Here is a 20,304-nt window from a genome sequence, read left to right on the forward strand (position 1 = left end):
GTTCAGATCCTTGGCCAGAGACACTCTGATGGGCTTTATTCCCGAAATCTCCCACCTGGGGTACCTGGGGAGTGTGGCAGCAATGCCTGGGGACAAGTGGCTTCTCAGAGAGCAGCCATTCCCCACCTGCTGCCTGCAGCCCCAGCCTGGCCCTGCTCCCTGGGGCCCTGAGAGCTTTGACTCTTCTAGGGTCCCCTGTTCAGACGTGTGTGCTCCTGGCAGGAGCATCAGAGCCTGATATCCAGACTATACTGTTTCCGCAAAACTGCAGGAATTAGAAGAACTCACCTGGAGAGCAGTCCTCAGGAAATTTGCTTTGCAAACCACACCCTTTAAGTGCTGGTGCCGTTCTGTATTTCTATTTCAACCCCTCTCTCTGTCACTGTCTCTATATCTGTATCTTACTGAAACAATGAAAACTGATTTCATCAGATAATGTAGGGCTGGTGTCAGCACTTGGGCTTGGATTTTTGTCTTTGATTCATCCACCTTACAAAGAGCTCTTGACCGGTAGCCCTGGGCAGGCTGTCTGGGATTCCGCCCCTCACTTGCCATATTGCATTGCAAAGCTCCCTTTATGGTGTTCCTACTGTAGGAAACAAGGGGTAAGGACCCATTTCTCCCAAGGGTTCTCCTAGCTTTAGAATTTTCAGATCTGTAAGTACTTTGCACTCAGGAGGTCTTAGGTAGAGCTGACTTAATGGCTGATTCTAGTTTCTCTGGTCATGACACCTCCAGGCCAGGGTGGGAGAAATCAACTTGTTAAATATCCACATTGATTCAAAGTTTAGAAAATACAGAGCCGACTGTTGAAAAGCCTTGGCTGGAGGGAATTCAAGAGATCATGCCCACCCTAAAGAGAAGAAGCCTAGGCCAAAAGCAGGTGAGAAACTTTCCCAAGGTCACATAACAGTGTTAGAATTCCCTTCTGCCAAGGGTGTGATACTCAGTCATGCACCAGAGCCTGGCAGGAAACATAAATGAGGTGAAGAGGCCAGGCGGAAGAAGAAAATAAGGAGATTTTGAGTCCTGTATTGAATTTAAAAGCATGTGCTGTGGATGTTGTTGTTCATTCGCTCAGTTGTGTCCGACTCTTTTTGACCCCATGGACTGCAGCACACCAGGCTTCCTTGTCCTTCACTATCTCCCGGAGTTTGCTCAAATTCATGTCCACTGAATCATCCAACCATCTTATCCTCTGTCATCTCCTCCTCCTCCTGCCCTCAATCTTTCCCAGCATCAGGGTCTTTTCCAATGAACTGGCTGCTCGCATCAGGTAGTCAAAGTATTAGAGCTTCAGCTTCAGCATCAGTCCTTCCTTCCAATGAATATTCAGGGTTGATTTCCTTTAGGATTGACTGGTGTGATCTCCGGATTCACCTCTGCAAGAGGTGTCATGCTCAATCGTGCACTAGAGCTTGGCAGAAAACATAAATAAGGTGAAGAGGCCAGATGGAAGAAGAAAATAAGGAGATGTGAGTCCTGTACTGAGTTTAAAAGCATGTGCAGTGAATAAAGAGAGGCAATCACTGATAAACTCTGGTTGATTGTTGCCATATAGGAAAGAGCAATTTTAGAAAAAGACAAAAATTCTAAGTTTTCTAGAAAATCTCCCAGTCTATAAATGATAGCAAATAATAAATCAAAACATATATATTCTAAGTGACCTTTCACTTTTGCCATATGTCTATGCCAGCTTCTTTGCCTGGTCTGGATTTCTCCCCAGAGAAGAGTTTCCTTATTTATTTTGCCCTGATGAAGATACATCGTGGAGTCGGCTCTGAGAGTCAGCAGATGGGATGTATCTTCTGGGCAGGTAGCCAGGGCTCTGTTCTTTGGTGGGAAATAGTCCTCCAATTTCTTGCCATTCCCTGGAAACATTTATAAATGAGTCACTGGGATTCTCAATTTAATCTTTCTAACACATCCCAGGTGACTCAGCCTGTAGCTCAAATAAATGTGCATCAAAATTAAAAGGCACTTAGATGGTTGTGTTAATAATTGCTATGTCTGCAGCAGTGGTGATGGTGTAAGAATGAGGGTGGGTATTTGGAATAGAAGAAATTGTAGCAAAGTGGGCTATGGGTTGTGTGATTGCACCCCAAACCCAGGACACAAGCAGGGGGCCTGGAAGGGCTGACCCTACTGGTTCCCCCCAAATCAGAAGATAAAGCCATCATTGTAAAGGGGTGGTCATAGACTTCTTATTTGTTGCCCTTGTTCAGTCGCTCGCTCAGTCATGTCCGACTCTTTGTGACTCCATGGACTGCAGTTCACCAGGCTTTTCTGTCCTTCACCATCTCCTGGAGTTTGCTGAAACTCATGTTCATTGAGTCAGTGATGCCATCGGACCATCTCATCCTCTGTCGTCCCCTTCTCTTCCTGCCTTCAATCTTTCTTAGCATCAGAGTCTTTTCCAATGAGTTAGCTCCTCACATCAGGTGGCCAAAGTATTGGACTTTGGCCAATACTTTTCAGCATCAGTCCCTCCAAAGATAGAGTTCTTAATTCCTTGGCTAATGTGCAACCCAGGGAGGTTAGATCAAGATGTAGGTCTTGTAGTGGTCACACCTGGGCTGTGGGGAGCAGTGCTGCTCAGAGGGTAGGCATTGCCCTCTCGATAAAAATGAAACAAAATCTGCAGGAGCATCACTGGAAATGAAGCAAAGAAGCCTGGAGACAAGAGGCAGTCTAGAATATAGAAAGAGTAGGGAGTTTGGGGTCAGGCAGACTTGGATTTGATTCTAGAACCCCCAGATTACCATCAACCCTCAATTCCACAGTTTTGGGAAAATCATTGAACATTTGAGTCCTCTGTTCCTTCATCTATAAAATTGTCATAAAAAGTTGGGTTGTTGTGAGGATGGAATGAATTAGTGAGATAAAGAGTGCACAGCAGGGCCTGGCACAGAATAAACACTTGGTCAGAGGTGGCTACTGCTACTAGCTTCTCTGAGTCTCAGCTTCTACATTGTAAATGGAGGCAACTACTTTCTGCCCTAAAGTTGCTCAGAAATTAATGGCATTGTGTAAAGCACACTGCAGGGGGTTCAACTAATGCTATTTTCTGTCCCTTTATAGGCAGGGGCCAGAAACTGCTTTCACTAGAAGGTGCCAAGAGGTGCCAGTTCTAATATCAGAACCTAAAAGTAGATTCTTTTGGAAGCAAGAACTAGAGAGCAGGATAGAACACACTCAACTCTTCCCAGTATGGCTTCTTTTCCCGTACTTTCATAGAGGTACTATCAGTAGGAGGGGATGTGGACCCAGGAAGCCCCTTGATGAGTGGTCATATTGTAAGTGAGGGTCAGAAGTCGGGTCCATTTGGATGAATGGGCAGCACCATGGACCCCTTTATGCCTTCTCCAAGGCAGGAGCCCATGGGGGAATGTGTTAGGTGGTGGAGGGGTGCAGGTTGGGGTGGCCCTCTCTTCCTCAAAGAACCTGCCAGAATACTGGAGTGGGTAGCTTTTCCCTTCTCCAGGGGATCTTCTCAACCTAAGGATTGAACCCAGGTCTCCCACAGTGCAGGTGGATTCTTTACCAGCTGAGCCACAAGGGAAACCCAAGAATACTGGAGTGGTAGCCTATCCCTTCTCCAGTGGATCCTCACGACACACGAATCAAACTGGGGTCTCCTGCATTGCATTTTCCCTTCTCCAGGGGATCTTCCCAACCCAGGGATTGAACCCGGGTCTCCCACATTGCAGGCGGATTCTTTACCAGCTGAGCTCTCAGGGAAGCCCCAAAGAACCTTTATTATAATTACAGATGGTGTCGGGGAGGGGGTGGAATATGATTAGGATTGGGTTATGGCTCCGAGAATCAGTGAGAAAGAGCCTGACATTCAGGGACATGGTGTAGGACTTCTATGCAGCCAGGTGATCCTTGTGCTGGGACCCAGAGGAAATCCTGAAACTGTGCTGATGATAGCTGGAAAAGCAGTGTCTTTATATTTTAACTTCAGCTTCTCCCTCAAGGCTAATTTAGCAGCAATCTAGTGTACGTTACTAGAAATACACATGGACTAGGAGCTCTTTCCTGCCCCAGGGCCTTTGCACATGCTGTTCCTTTGGCTTGGAACATGCTCTTTCCCCCCACATAGTCTCATGACTTGTTCATTTTTCCCCGAGGTCTCAGCAGGAAAGTCACTTTCTCAGGGAGACCTTTCTTACTCACCCAATGGGCCTCTAAGACAAGTGCTAATTCTCATCTTAGTGCTTGTTTATTTCCTCCCTCATATTTATTAGACTTCGCAGTTATTTACATCAACTTTTAAGAAGTTTGTTTTCTCTTGTCCATTTGTTGTTTAGTCACTAAGTCATATCCAACTCTGCGACCCCATGAACTGTAGCACACCAGGCTCCCCTGTCCTTCACTATCTCCTGGAGTTTGCTCAAACTCATGTCCATTGAGTCAGTGATGCCATCCAACCATCTTACTCTTTGTCACCCACTTCTCCTCTTGCCCTCAATCTTTTCCAGTATCAGAGTCTTTTCCAGTGAGTCAGCTTTTTGCATCAGGTGGCCAAAGTATTGGAACTTCAGCTTTAGCATCAATCCTTCCAATGAATATTCAGGATTGATTTCCTTTAGGATTGACTGGTTTGATCTCCTTGCTGTCCAAGGGACTCTTAAGTCTTCTCCAGCACCACAGTTTGAAAGTATCAATTCTTTTAGGATGTAAGCTTAACAGGGGCAAATATCTGATCTGCTGTGTTCACCAGCCCATCTGAAGACACTAGAGTGCCCAGTACACAGTGTTCACTCAGTAGGTACTTGTTGGGTGAAGGAGTAATTAGAATGCACACATCAGGTTGCAAATGCCAGCACTGCAACTAATATAGAAAGATACATTTCCCTCTCCAGTAACTACTTTTTTTTCATCTATAAAATGGAAATTGTAACAGCTTTCCAAAATTTCTCCCAGAGCTATTGTGGGAACCAGATGAGGTAACTGATATGAAAGCGCTTGGCAGTGAAGCTGTTTTCTTCCTCTTTACCATCTAGAACTGTGCCAAGAGGCCTCGTCTGGGGAAGTCTTCCTGCTGGCCTCGGCAGCCCTTGCCAACATCACCTTCTTTGACACGATGGCCTGTGAGATGCTCCTGCAGCTGAATGCCATCCGCGTCCTCCTGGAGGCCTGCAACGACAAGCAGAGAGTAGACACGCCGTATACCCGGGACCAGGTGAGCCGCGCAGGGGGAACCACGCCTGGAACCTGTACGCATGAAGGCGGAGGGCAGGGCTTAAGTTCTGGAGTCAGCGTGGCCTGCAGCACACAGTCAGTGCTGTTAGTCGTGTTCTCGGGGAAGGTGAGGGGATGTGTCCTCCACGTGCCTCGTGCCCTTGGAGCATCTCCACAAGCCCACTGCTCACCCTCTTTCCCATCCCAGCCTCTAGAGGGCCTTCCTCCGTCTCCATCTGTCCATCCTAGGAGCAGAGAGGCACCACGGGAAGGTCCCTGGACCTCCTCCAAAGGTCTGGGTCCAGCTTTGTGGGTGCCTGCCTATCTGATCTTATACCTGCTGTGAATTTCTTCCTTTCTTGGCCTCCATGAAACAGGGTCTTGGAGCAGACCCTTGATTCTGGACCTCAGACCCTGTATCAGTTTTTTTTCTCTCTCTCTCTCTCTCTCTTTTTTTTTTTTTTTGTATATTTGAGTTCCATGAGAAGTTTTGTTTGGGGAAAAATGGTGTTGCAACTATATATGTTTGAAAATATTGAGGAAGGGGGTTTTCAAGGGCCTTTGTGCTCTGACAAGAGCACTTGTCGCACCTCTGCTGTATTCAGCTTCCCATTTCCCTACCAGAGGTGGGGGTGGCGGTTCTGGTGTGTTTTTGTTCTCTGTAAATCCCACCAGGTGCCCGAGCTCTATGTCAAATGATCCTCTAACCTCATCCTTGTCTGTGTCCCAGCTCCCCGGTCCTACCTGTTTCTTCCAGCCTTGCTGCCTGGTCAAAGCTGCCATAACTTCACATGCCAGCTCCCACCCCAGTGACTCTGGGAAAGCCTTCTCAGACAGCCCTGGGTCTCTGGGACCCTCCTTTCTTTGAAGGCCACACCTCACAATGCAGTGTTGACTGTTCCAGTGATATTTATTCCTTTCCGGTTATTTTGTGTCAGTTTATGCCCCTGAGGGCATGGTCCCATGTTCTGTACTTCCCAGGATTTCTCAGGCCCCTAGCCCAGAGTGGGCACCCTTGATGCGTTCTGTAAATGCTTGCCTAGGACATGAAAGGGAAGAAGCAGGATGGTACTTCGTCAGTTCTTCCTTGTCTTGAGAATCACCTGTGGAAGGGCAGCCACAGGAATTCCCATTCAGAGAGAACTCTAGTATATATGCCTTTGCATATGAGGGTTCTACTAATGCTGTGAGGCTGGCAGTATCTGCCCCATTTTACAGATGAGAATATTGAGGCTTTAGAGAGTATCCCCCATATCATAGCGTTGACAGTAGCCAACACTAAATCCTGGCCTGACATAGACCTTGGTCTTTGATTCTTACCTGCTGCCATCTCTGAAAGTGAAGAGGAAATAGTGGAACTATGGGGTCAGAGAGACTGAATGCCGATCTTGTCTGGGACTGTAAGTGGGTGACTTTGGGAAAGTCACAGCCTCTTGGTGTTGGTCTACTTTGCACAGCCATTGTGAGGATGAGTGAGAGAAAACATGTAAAGGGCCTGATACGATGCTTTGTCCTTACTGAGTCCTCAACAAGGGATGAGTATCATTATTTTTCAAACTTGATGTTATAAGGAAGAGCATAGACAGCGAATTATCCAAAATCCTCGCTTTGTCCTTCCAGGCGTTGCATGATGTAGTTCTAGACTTCCTTTCCAGTTTAATCTCTCACTTCTTAGTTGGACAAGCCCCACAGAGGTCAGGTAAGACAGTGCAAATAGGTCGAGTGGTGACCCACTGGGCCGGCTTTTGGCTGTTTGGCCGATGAGGCAGGGCCAGCCGTTTGCAGTCACTGTGCTCGGCTATTCGGGTGGGGTGGGTACTGGAGGGCTAACTCTGCGTCATCTGCCTTGTTTGCCCTCTTCTCTTCTCCAGCTGGATGCCTCCAGTTGCTGGGTCTCTCACCTACCTGACATGATCTTAGCTCCCTTTTCTTTCAAGTGCCTCCTCTGTAGCCAACTCTGGCCATCTCGTACAAGATCCAATAGTAAGGCAGAAATAACAGGAGTGAGGGGTTCAGATGACATGGCTTCAAAGCTTCTCTGCTGTATAATCATGTAACTGGGCAATTCACTCGGAGCCCCATTTTTCTCATCTGTGAGTGGGGTTGAATACTGCATGTTTCCTAGAGATAAAACAAGAATTGAATAAACTAATACAAGCTTTTAGTACCATTTCCTGGCACATAGGAAGTATTAAATAAGTGAAAGCCTCTGTCCATGTGATTGTTATGACTGGCCTTTGAGTGTGTGGTACTCAGCCCTGAATGGGGCACCTTCAGAGGGGAACATCCTTATCTGTAAAGGGGGATGGTCTCTTCTAGCATAGGCACCCTGTGGCTCTATGAGCACAGACCCTTTTTCATCATGAGAAGTGATAGGCTCCCTCCTGGAACCTCACTGATTCCTAGGAAGGAGGTGCTCCAAGTGGGGTGAGAATGGAGAATGTGGTCAGGTTCTGTGATGATGGCATTTCTTTCTGAATCTGATCTCTGACATTTTCTAGCTGTGTTTTCCCATCCCCCTTTCCCCCCACGCCCTCTCTCCCCCGCCCCCCCCCCCTTCTAAACTCCCCACAGCTGAGCCAGGCTCCTCTCTGTTGTCCTCGGGACGGCCTCACCTTCCGCCCTGACTCAGAGCAACCACTTAGCTAGTGAGAGTGGACCATTAAAGAAACAAATGGCTCTTTCCTGTGGCAGAGGGAGGATTAAGGTGATCTGAGGGCTCCCAGTAATGAAGACAAAGAAGACGAATTAGACTCTGAAGTGCTCACCGCCTCCTGAAACACTTAGGAGATTAAATGCCCATGAGGCTTCCGGTAACGTGTCTGCCAGTGACGCCACTGACGCGCAGAGCCTCTGGATCTTGCAACTGTATTTGTCCATCTCTCTCTGAACACCTCAGCAAGAACCCCTCCATCATCCCAGCAAACTGAGTCTACTTAACTTGTCCCACAGAAGCCGCGATAGCCTGAGTTTGCCGGTCCTCTACCCACTCTTGGAGTGTGGATGGGACTGAGGGCCGCCTGGGGCCCGGGCTCTTCCACTCCCACCATCTGCACCCCACCAACCCCTGCTAATGAAGGCGGGCTGGATGCACTTAACATTCAGAAGCACTCTGTGTCTAACAAGCCATCTGTGTGGACGGTGTTTCATCCCTGGAAGTATTTTCTAGGGGTCACACTCCCCAGGGCATCCAGCTACAGGCATGACGATAGGGTGGGTACAGGGCTGGCTTACCTCTGCCTGCCTGTCAAGCTGTGACAATCTAGGGTGAAAGGGATGTGGTTATCTTGTCTAACTCACAGCAACCTTTAGAGATGAATTGCTTTCACAGAGGTAAAGGGTACTGGTATATTTACTTTCCATGAAGATACACTATCTGTTTGGCATTTTAGAGTGTCCGGATTTTGTAACATTTCTGAGCCCTTGCTGTGAGTATCATTATCATGCTGCATGCTCAGTTGCTCAGTCGTATCTGACTCTCTCAGCTGTGTTGTGACCCTGTGGACTGTAGCCCACCAGGCTTCTCTCTCCATGGGATTTTTCCAGGCAAGAATACTGGAGTGGGCTGTCACTTCTTGGAATATCATTATCAGGAGTCCATTTGTCAGAAATGCCAGTTACTGAGAATTACAATTTTGACTTGCTTTGCAGAAGCTCTCTGTAGTTTATACAGCTCTATCACATACATATATGACATGGTAGAAACAGTAACAGGATTTGGGTTCAGGCAGACCTAAATTCAAATCCTGATTCCATTTCCTAGCTGTATGACCTTAGACAAATTGCTTAACTTCTCTGAGCCACAATTCCCTCTGTGAAACAGGGATACTAGTATTTCCTCCCTCCTTGTGTCATTGTGATGATTAGGTGGCATGATGCTTGTAAAGTAGTTTGAAACAAAGTGATACTCAGTAGTGAGTGGGCCAGGGATCTCTGATAGAACCAGCAATTGGGATGAGTCCATGGAAGTGGAGTCAGGAAATGTGGTTAATGTGGTGGGCAGTGTAATATGGTGTGAGTCAATGCATGGTGTGTTATTGTTTCAATCTGTGTGTGGGTTTCTGCAGATTGTACTGTGTGTGTGTGTCTGTGTGTGTATGAGAGACAGAGAAGAGAGAGAGCGGTGTAGGGGACTATAAAGCAGTTTGCTTGAATATATGTGCCTATCTACTATCTGGAGAGACTTAGAGGAAGCCCGGTTCACAACACCCAGGCCTGATCGGCTCCAGAAACCCTTCCCTATAAAGTCAAGGGAAAACTATACCCAGAGAACATGGTCTGGTGTTTGCATGCTTCTAATACTGTGAGGCTGACAGCCCAGCCTTGATGCAATCCCTAGGCAGAGTGTTTTCGTTCAGTTCACCATCAACTTGGGACCTACATCTAAGGCAGTTCTATGGCCTTTGTGACTCTCTCTGCTGAGCCCAGAACTCAGCCCTCCAGTCTCACCTCTTTGGTAGTGAAAGGACCAGGGACCAGAGGGTGGAAGCAGTGTCTGTCTTGGGAATCAGGCAAGTGCCCTGCTGGTCTCCACACCTATCAGAGGGAGAGAAAGGAGTGGGAAAAAGGGCTGGGTCTTCTCCTGAACCCCTTGCCTTTCTGGCCTTGAAGGAGAAAGTTTCAAGAGCCCACACTCTCCCTCTGTCAGACCCCTTCATCCTTCAAGCCACTGTTCTTGTCTTGATTCTTTCTGTTCTTTGATGGAGGGAAGTGGTGTGGAGGGAAGAGGGCAGGGCAGGGAAGCACTGGGACTTCCTTAGAGGCTGTAAAGGGCTTCTGCTGGCTGGTCTCAAGGCTGCAGTTGACATGGTTGCCAAAGCTTTAGAGAGTTATCACAGTGACCCAGGCTTCCCACGTGGCACTAGTGGTAAAGAACCACCTGCCAATGGATGAAACCTACATCTCCTATGTTGGCAGGCGAATTCTTCCCCTGCTGAGCCATTGGGAGGTCCTAACAGCTGCTCTGAGCGCTTGACAAAACATTAAGTCACTTAATACTCATCACCACAGGCTTATGAGTTCTCTTATTTTTCTCTTCTGCAGTAGGCCAAAAAATGCCCCCTCCAAGAATGTCTACATCCTAATCCCCAAAACCTGGGTAGGCTCCCTTACATGGTAAAAGGGATATTTTCAGATATGAATAAGTTAAGGATCTCAGTATAGGAATAATATCCTGGATTTTCTATGTGGGCCCAATGCACCATAGGGATTCTTGTAAGAAGGAGGCAGAAGGGTCAGAGTCAGAGGATGAGATGTGACTGTGGAAGCAGAGGTCAGAGTGATGGGCCAGCAGGTTCCAAGGAGTCTGAGCAGCTTTTAGAAACTGGAAAAGAACAGGACACGGATTCTCCCTGAGAGCCTCCATGCAGAAGGAATGAAGCTCTGTCAACACCTTGACTTTAGCTCCGTCAGACCTCCTAAAGGCTTCTGACCCCCAGAATTGCAAGATAAAATTATGTTGGGTTAAGTCACTAAGTCTGTGGTCACTTGTTTTAGCAGCAATAGAAAACGAATACACCTTACTCACCAAGGCAGAGAAAGGTTAAGTAACATGGTCAAGATCAGATGGAAGATGATGATAGAGCCAAGATTTGGAATAGGTTGATCCATGCATTTAGCCACTATGCTATACTGCCTCTTTGAGGGTGATACCTGCTATATTCACAAATAACTATTGAGGGATCTGTACCCTCTCACTTAGGAGGAATAAGACTTAATTAAAAAATCATCAGATGGGAATGAATGGCTTGGGCCAGGGGGAAAACTGTCATCTGGCTCTTGTATTCTGTCCCTGACAGCATTGCTACCGTATAGCTAACAAGGTAAACCAGTTGTCCCTGAAATCCCAACTCTGGACTTAACTGTAAGGAGGAACATTGTTATTCTGCCTTCTCCCCTCTATCACAGTATGTTACAGACAAGAATGTTTCAAAGGAGGGGGCTCAAGGCAGGGCCTAATTGGCATTTATTCAAATTGTGCTTAATTGAATACTTCATCTGCACCTCAGAAAACCACATGGGGTACAGGTTCTGTAAAGAGGAAGTAATTTTCATTAACGTTCTCTAAATTAGTCTGACACAAAGACCTACCTGTGCTGTAACACAGCTAATAATTGCTGTGTAATGAACCTGGTGCTGCAGACAAAGGTTTCCTTTTTCATTTTGCCTTTCTTTCCCTTCTTCCCTTCCTTCCTGGCTTCCTCTCTCCCTCCCTCCCTTCCTTCCTCCCTTCTCTGTTGGTTCTGTATGTCAAGCAACCACCTTTATTCAGCGGCCAGGCTGGTCATGGTTGGAGGATAGCTGTCCCCGTGAGGTAGGAACTGAGGCCGTGCACCGTGCCCCTCCTCACCTCCCAGAGAAGGCCAGGTGAACTGCAGTCTGGCACAGGCTTGGCCTTGTGTCTCCTTCCTCACAAGACTGCTCGCTTTAGGCCTCTTGGGAGCCTTCTGCTTTTGGCTGCGTCCTCTATCTATATTTTTCTTCTACCTCTTTCACTTAGCCCACAGATACTCATAATCCTGAAAGGGTGGGGAAAAAGAGCTTCCAAAGACAAACACTTCTTTAGTCCTATTATCTTTCGAAAATGCAAATAGGAGTTTGTCACTCCCCTCATAAAATACCTTGTGGTGCAGAGTGACCTTCAGGATGAAGGTTATGTCCCTCCCCTGACTACCCTCCCCATCACGCTTACCCACCCAGGCCCCGGGCCGGGTCCAAGCTGGGATGGCTGATATAACAGACTGAGAAGGCGTCATATTTTAAAATGTGTTTAGTGCGGAATGGAGAAGAAAGATACGCTATCAGTGTGGCAAACTTTTCCCTTCCTGTTTAAGAGATTTGTTATCTGAATTTATTATCCAGAGTAACATGCCAATATTGAACCAATTAAAATCTAGATAATATGCTTTGTTGGTCAACACCATGTTACTATGCATTATCCCATTTCAGAACTTAAGCTGCCTGAACTGTGTCAGGAGACTGTCAGCTGCTGCCTCAGAGGTGGGGCATGGCCTCCAGTTATACCATGTGACAGGCTTTGCAGAGAGATAGGTCTCCACCAAGGAAAAGTGTTATTTTATGATTTCTTTTAGTTACTGCTTGAGAGTGCTGTCCACTTCCATGGAAGTGGGTGGATTTTCATTTTGCTAAGTTTAATGTTAGGCTCAGTGTCATGAGTGGCATCTGGGTTAACAGGTGCCCCGTTTCCAATATATCCCAGTGGTGTTTGGCACCCTCTACAGTTTGGGGTCTGCAGGAAGTCCCTTACTGGCCCATCCTTTAATCCAGTTTTGTACCTGAGTTCTCCGTGCACCCTTGACTGTGCCGGGAGTAGGGCTGGGGTGGGCTGTTGGTTGCTCAGCCCAGAAGTTGTAACCAAGGTTCAGTGTTTACCTGGCATCAGCATTCCTTTCCTACAGGCAGAGTCCTTCAGCCATGACTGACAAGCAAGGCTTTGCAGTCCGCAGGCTTGTAAAGTGTAGCAGAGCGTGAATCCTCATCAGATTCCATACAGTACCTGAAGATTATGGCGCAACGCTGCCTTTAGTTTCCTTGTCATGATCTCTATCTTAACCTTAGTCTCCTTTCATTTCAGGTTGAAAATAGGTGGGGCTTAGTATCAGGGCAAGAAGCTGGGGTGGAGAGAACCCAATCTAAGACGGGCTAGCCAGGAACCTACCAATTCTGTCTGCATCCAGGGCCTGGGTTCAAAGGGACCTGCTGAAAGGTGATAGAGGCTCCATCTTCACTCAAGGGATTCTGTTCTCTCCAGCGGTGTCCTGGGGCCCCTGAGGGCTGTCCCAGGGCCACATGCTGATGAATGGGCATCAGTCACTAGGGAAATACATCTGAGTGCCAGAAGCCTGTGAGGATGGAAGAAAATACCATGGAAGGATGGGCCAAGTGGACTGTAAAGAGTCATGGGCTAAAGGAAAGCTTTGTAGCCCCTGACTCACCTGTACAGAGTACCTTTTGGCTCAGGTGTTCCCATTTTCTTAGCTTTCTCAATTCTCTTTTCCAGATTGTGACCATCTTGGCAAACATGTCTGTCCTAGAGCAGTGTGCCTCTGACATTATTCAGGAGAACGGTATGTCTTTTCAGCGGCGTGCATGCTGTATGGGTTATGTGGCTCTGCGGGACCTTGTGATTTTGTGTTTGTGTGAAGGCCTCTGTGTAGGTATGTAAATTTGTACACGTGGGTCTCCACGTTTGCAAGGGCACATGAATGTGTGCTTATGTGGGCAACAGGCCAATAGGTAAATGTTCACTTGCTTCCACAGCACTTTGATCCAGTGGGAGGCAGACACGGAACAAAAGATAGGGAATGTCAGGTGCAGAAAGCAAAGCAGGGAAGAAGATAAGGTAAATCCAAGGTAGAAGCATGGCAGCTGCTATTTTAATTAGGGTGGTGAGGAGAAGACAGAGACTTCATTAGGATCCAAAAGTAAAAACCTATGCCCATAAAGGATGCATTCCAACTTTAAATTATTCCCGTGATACTGGGTTTGGCCACAGGAGAAGGCTGACAGGTGGGGGGTGGGGTCAGGGCAGATGGATCCCTGGATGCCTCACCTGAGAGCATCTGTTTCCTCTTGTTCCTTTGCTCCCACCTCTCGCTGAGAGTGTCACTGGGTCCAGATGAGGTGCCCAGGAGCTGATCTAATCGGTCTCTACTGGAAAGCAGGTCAGCTGGCTGCCTTGCAGCTGGGAAAGGAGTGGAGAGGGCTTCCTGTGACTGAGAAATAAGGGAGCAATTAGCAACCGGTTGGAAACCAAGAGATGCTAATGAGGAGTGAGCTGGGGACCTGGGCAGCTGCCTCTGCTCCTATTAAGCCCCGTTCTCCCAGGTTGCCTTCCTGTTTTAATACATGTATACATTCCCCCATCCCCCTTATGCTATTGAAAAAATATCTTTTTGTGTTAATTTTGTGTGACTGGGCTAATCATGAGAAACTTTTTTTTGGCCACATTGCATGGCTCTGTTCCTAGTTTTGTGACCTCTATTCTTCCATCTGCAAATGGAACAATAGTAATATCCACCTTGCCGGGATGATGTGAGGATTAATATAAAGCTTGTTAGAAGAGTTTCAGGCAAAGAATGAGTTCTGTGCTATGTCTATCTGCTCTTTCAGGAAACAGTGGTTGTCTCATAGGGTTTAAGTGAAGAGAGTTTGATGAAGGAACTATTTACAAAAGTGGGGCAAAATTTGAGGGTCAGCAATGGTGGTAATTCAGCCAGGGACCACTAGAAGACTGTAGAACTCCTTGTTCTGCATAGGGCAAGCTTTGTGCTGTGAAAGGCAATCCTCCACTCAAGATACTTGAGACTCTGACATGCCTTGCCCTGAAGCTCGGTGATTTTGTCTTTGTCCTGCCCTGAATTGTGTGTGAATGTTGGTGGATGAATGGGCCATGCTGGAAGGTCAGAAACTGACCACTGGTCACCCTTACTCTGGGAGGTGGGCCAGAGCAGTCCAAGCTCATTTTTATCAGTCCGGTGGTATCAGTGGTGTCCTTCCAGGTAATTTTGCTTCTCCCTCAGGGGCTGGGGCTGAACTGGAGAGAATGTTGGGGAGGGAACATGGCTTTGGGACCTGCTCTCTAAGCTGTTACTCCCCACAACTCTTGGGCAACTCTGGCACTGAGCCTGGCTAGAACTTAGAAAACACATTCTTGATTTTTGTTGACAGCCCCGATTTCATTACATCTTATCTTTCTCTAGATAAGATTTATATATATTTAAAGGAAACTTTGTGTTTTGTACAACTGTAAGACTTCTTACATGAATACATCCACATTCATTCATTTGATATTCATTCACAAACCTTTGAGCTGAGCAGTATTCTTGGACAAACATCCTTGTCCTCACAGTGCTCACCTGCTAGGTATAAGAGAAACTCTATTTTTGTCAGCTTCCAGGTACAAAGCTGGGGTTAGGGTTAGGGTTAGGGTTTGGAAAATGGCTTCTTTATGGGAACCCTGCCCATAAGGAGTCTGTAAAATTTCTTAATCGTGTGGCCCTTCCTGAAGTTATCATCTTGGTGTCCCCTGTTCATGTCACCACAGATCACAGTATATACCCAGGACAATCAGACCACAGCTCTGGTTTCAGGGGCAGGTGGAGAGGCTCTCAGCTGACCAAACTGAAGCCTAAACATCTCAGTCCAATTACTCCACTCTCTTCTAGTCATGAAACCCCTCTAAGACATCTGATCTAGTGATTATCCAGCCTAGGGGTAGGTCACCTCCCACCAGGGGAGACCCATTACCCCTGGACCTGTCTCAGATGCAACCAGCATCAGAGGTGAAGCAGTGATGGAGGGTAACCGGTTATCTGCGTTCTCATCCCTAGCTACTTACTGCGTGACCCTGGGCAACATACTTCACTTCTCTTTGGGCCTCGAAGGGAATTATAATAAATAGTACTTAGTCTTTGAGGCTGTTAGGAGGTTTTAGGGATCATGCATTTACTGTGTATTTAGCACAGCATCAGGGATGTAGTAAAAGCTCAGTGATAGCATTAAAAAAAATTTTAAAGGATGTCCTCCAAAGGTCCCTCCCAGGGATAGTGTCTTGGTATGTGGAAGCAGAGACACCCCCAGGGCAGATGGAGAAGAAATGGCCTTGTCCAGGTTCCTCCTGTGGCTGAGTCCCCTGAGTCACCCCAACGGCCTTGGCCTGAGCCTGCAACTCCATCCAGCTGGCCCTGCTCAGGCAGCTACCAACTGTTCCTTGCTTTCCACTCAGGGGTCCAACTTATCATGGGCATGCTGTCTGAGAAGCCAAGGTCTGGGACCCCCGCCGAGGTGGCGGCCTGCGAGCGAGTCCAGCAGAAGGCTGCAGTGACCCTGGCCCGTCTCAGCCGAGACCCGGACGTGGCACGGGAGGCCGTGCGGCTGAGCTGTGAGTGGTGCTGGCCGGGGCAGGGGTGGTGGAGGGGTGATCCCGGCTGGGAGCAGTCCTGATTTCACGGTGGTGGTGGCGATGGATGACTCAGGGCAGGGCTGGCTGTGCTGGGAAACGCTGGTGTGGGGCCCCAGGGTGTGCCCCAAGTGACCTTCCTTTCCCCTGGGGCTGAAGCTAGAGAGAGGAGGAGTCTAGAGAGGTTTAAGTTGGCCAGAGAGTGACTGACTTATGGGCTTCCTGTTAATGAGGACCTCATTCTTTCATCCTCTCATTCATTTCCTCATTCATCCATTCAGTTTTTCACCTACTCTTTTTTATTTAGCCACTCATTCATTCACTCATGAATTCATCCTTTTGATCATTCTTTCATTACTTCATATATCCACCATTAACTCATGCATAATCTGCTCATTAAATCCCTCACTCATTCCTTCATTCAGTCCGTCTGTCATTTATTTACCCAACAAATGTTTCCAGAGCACCCACTCTATGCTAGGCTCTGTTCTGAGTGCTGGGCGATATACCTGATAACCGCAACCTGATAACAGTGGCTTACAGTCTAATGCAGGTAACATATGGAAAGAAAAGTTTGCACTTGAATATCATCAAGTAATGCTCAAAGGATGTCAGTGGCATGATTGGCACACAGAGGAAGTAGTCTACATTTTCCTGGGAGGGACAAATAATGTTTTAACACGGAAATGAATCTTTAGCTGTAGTTTGAGGAATTTTTCTGGTGTGAAGGCTAAGGAGTGCCCCAGCCAGAGGCAGGAGATGGCAGCATCGCTGACCATCCAGGCACTGGAGGACAGCAAGAGGTGGCCCTGGGGCAGCAGAGAGTCCTGGCTCCATCATGACTTTATGGAGAATAAACATCGAGAATCTGTCTGCACACTTTTTATTACTATCTTATGAGTTTTGCCCTGTTGTTTTTAGAGTTTGAGAGAAGTCATTTTGTATTGAAAAACAAGGTCATTTATTTTACTTTACTCTGTAAAGGCTTAGGAAATATTAACCTACTCAATCTGTAGTCTTCTTTAATTTTAGCCACAATATATTTTCTGACTCAAATGGGCAATTGGGGAAGAAAAAGCTACTAAGATGTAAGCATTGAGTTTAGCTCTGATTATAGTACCTGCACGGGAAGTTCTTTCTTAGAGGGACCTTGTCTCACTCCACTGTGGGTGAGCTCCATCCTGGCCAGAGTTCTGATGCTCAGGGGAAAGGTTTTGATGCTGCAGCTAATTCTGGGCCTGAGCAAGGTTCATTTACACCTGAGGGAGCAGAAAGTCTCCCCCACAGACTCCTCAGAGGGGTTTATCCCCTTTCCCTACCAATTGGCGGTCACCTGCCTCTACCCGGCTCCATGCAGAGGGCTGTGGTGAGACCGGAACACCCTTGGGTCAGGCCTGGCCACACCCATCCTGACCCAGGTGTGAGGGTCTCCCCATGTCTCTCGCAGGTATGTCCCGCCTCATTGAACTCTGCCGCTCACCCTCGGAGAGGAACAGCAGCGATGCCGTGCTGGTAGCCTGCCTGGTGAGTTCCCAGTCTCCCTGCTTCTTTCTTCCTGGGCTTTGGGGTTGCAGACCAGGGACCAGGGGATCAGGCTATGCCACGGGTGACTTGGGTACAGGCAACTTATTCTGGGTTTCCACTTTTCTCTTTAAAATGGTAGCAAGAATAATACCTGTTTCACTAAGTTCATAAGTTTGTGATGAAAATTATGCAAGGCCATATAGGTAAAAGGCAGAGGCCTGGAGAGCCTCCATTACACATGCTTAGTAGCTATGAACCTTTGAGGTTCCGGGGGATCTAACAGCAGGTCAAGACCAGAGGGGCTGGCAGGATGCTGGGTGGTGTTGGCGATGCTTGTGGTGTTTGCAGCATATGGTTGCTAGGGTCTGATGTCCTCTGCCTGTTCCAAAGAGGACACTGTAAGGAAGCCTCCTTTCTGCCTCGGGTAGAGCCCCTCTACTGGTGCTCTTCCAGCTTCATAGCTCCCTTCCTCTTTGTGGAGCAGGACAGGGCAGGACGCAGTATTATCTGGCCTGTCCCTAGGATCTTCACCCCCAACCAAGCTAGTACATCCTGGGAGGTCTCTACCCGACTTCTTGATGCTTGGGTCCACCATGAAAGTACCAGCAGCACCAGATGAGGAACAGATGCCTTGTCTCTGTACTCCTCCCTGCTAGGCTGCATCGAATCCTAAGGCAGAGCAGCTGGAAGCATCCAGAACCAGGGAAGCCCATTGTAAAAGCCCTTTAACTTCTAGAAGGGGGGGTGCAAGATCTTTGGCCCTCAAAGACTGTGTAGGAGAAGGGATGGATCTAGAGGCCCTTCAGTCTGTTTCACAATAAAGCCCCTCCTCACCCCATCCTTTTTTTTAAAAACTGATCCCATCCCATTTCTGGGAGCTCCTAACAGGCAGTGTGTGGTGGTAGGAATAGCAGGCATTTTAGTCAGACACACCTGTCTTGGTTTTGCCATTAATGAGCTGTGTGACATTGGATAGGCCACTAAGTGCTGTAAATTTTATTCAATAAATATTTGCTGAGTGATTATATGGGCCATGTACTCTTCTAGGCTTTGGGGATGACAGATATGGGGGAAAAAGGCAAAAATCTCAGCTCTGATGGGGCTTTTATTTTGGTACATGCAGAACAACCTTCATCTTTTTTGTGCCTTGGGTGAGCTGGTGAAGCTTATGGATCCCTTCTCAGTATTAGTTTTTATAATGCATAAAGTAAAATATATAGAATTAAAAGGAAAGCAATCATATTAAAATAATTATTAGACTGTTTAAACAGGTAATATAGTAATAGCAGTTCAGTTCAGCCACTCAGTTGTGTCTGACTCTTTGTGATCCCATAGACTGCAGCACGCCAGGCTTCCCTGTCCATCACCAACTCCTGGAAATTGCTCAAACTCATGTCCATTGAGTCAGTGATGCCATCCAACCAACTCATCCTTAATATTATGTATATTAATATATATTAACATACACAATATGATATGTATAATATATAATAATTATATATATTATATACACAATATACATCCAACCAATTCTCATTAATATTATATATATTAATATATATACTTTTAGATTAACTCATTAAAGAAAAACTAACCATGAGTCTTGACTAGCAATGAGCATAAATTATATTGAAAGTACTTCCAAAAACTGTAATGGGATGTGAAATTGTTACTGAACCAAACTTGGGTCCATATGCTCATGGGCAGTAAAGTCATTCCTCTGACACTGGGTTGTGGAGAAAGTGCAGTGTTTTTGCAGGTACCAAGTCAGGAGGTCAGGTAACCAGTGCTTAAAAGGCCCAAACTCCCCAAAGGCCTTCAGGGAAAGTTTTTTCAAGACAAGATAAGGGAGGAGGGTTTGTGGGGTATGTGATCAACTCATGGACATTCTCCTGATTGGTTGGTGGTTAGGTGATCTGGAGTTAGCATCCTCACCCTTCTTATTTCAGCTGGTCAAAAGTCTACGTGGGCAGCATAGAGTTAACTTCTTCCACCTGTTGGGGGTTTCAGTATCTGTAAAACAGTTCAAAGGACATGGCTCAGAATATTGTACACATCCAATGAGAAGAAACGAAAGGCCTTTGACTTTGTTTAATGGCTTAACTGTCATTATTTTGTCTTGCTTGACTATTTTCCTTTTCTTTCTGCATTTCTCTCTTCTCTGATTAAATGTACTCTTTGGAACTCAGGGAAGTCTAGGAGACGGAAGTTTTTCTACAGACAAGAGGCAGGTAGAGGATATGGGGGGAGAAGGGTGCTGTTCCACAAAGGCTCCATAAGGTCCTGAAAGTGAAAGTGTTAGTGCTCAGTCATGTCGACTCTTTGCGATCTCATGGACTCTAGCCTGCCAGGCTCCTCTGTCCATGGGATTCTTCAGGCAAGAATACTGGAGTAGGTTGCCATTCCTTCTGCTTCTGGATCTTCCTGACCCAGGGTCCTGCTCAGTTACAGAAGTCCGTATGATTCCTGTTGGTGAACAGGTAACAGGCATCGCTGAGACTTCTTGATTTATCACTGCATTCACAGTTGAAGGAAAGGCTATTTCATTCAATTGGAGGGCAGTGAATGTAAAGATATAATATTTTTCATAGACCTTTTTCTCCATAGACCTTAATTCTGTCTGGCTGCTGAATACAGGGAGAAAGTTACTACCTGGCAAATGCACAGTCATT

The 20,304-nt window shown here is 46.9% G+C and overlaps 1 protein-coding gene across 2 annotated transcripts in view; it reads left to right on the forward strand.

The window, feature by feature from the left end:
* Nucleotides 1-20,304, forward strand: part of INSC (INSC spindle orientation adaptor protein) — a 129,410-nt gene that overhangs the window by 105,199 nt on the left and 3,907 nt on the right. For both annotated transcript variants that reach the window (XM_065944546.1, XM_065944545.1), the window contains exons 9-12: nt 5,010-5,188; nt 13,208-13,274; nt 15,935-16,090; nt 17,556-17,632. In XM_065944546.1, the coding sequence (XP_065800618.1) occupies nt 5,010-5,188; nt 13,208-13,274; nt 15,935-16,090; nt 17,556-17,632 (479 nt within the window). The remainder of the gene's footprint in view (nt 1-5,009; nt 5,189-13,207; nt 13,275-15,934; nt 16,091-17,555; nt 17,633-20,304) is intronic.

The sequence above is a fragment of the Muntiacus reevesi genome, chromosome 9, assembly GCF_963930625.1.
Source record: "Muntiacus reevesi chromosome 9, mMunRee1.1, whole genome shotgun sequence".
NCBI classification, from domain to species: Eukaryota; Metazoa; Chordata; class Mammalia; order Artiodactyla; family Cervidae; genus Muntiacus; species Muntiacus reevesi.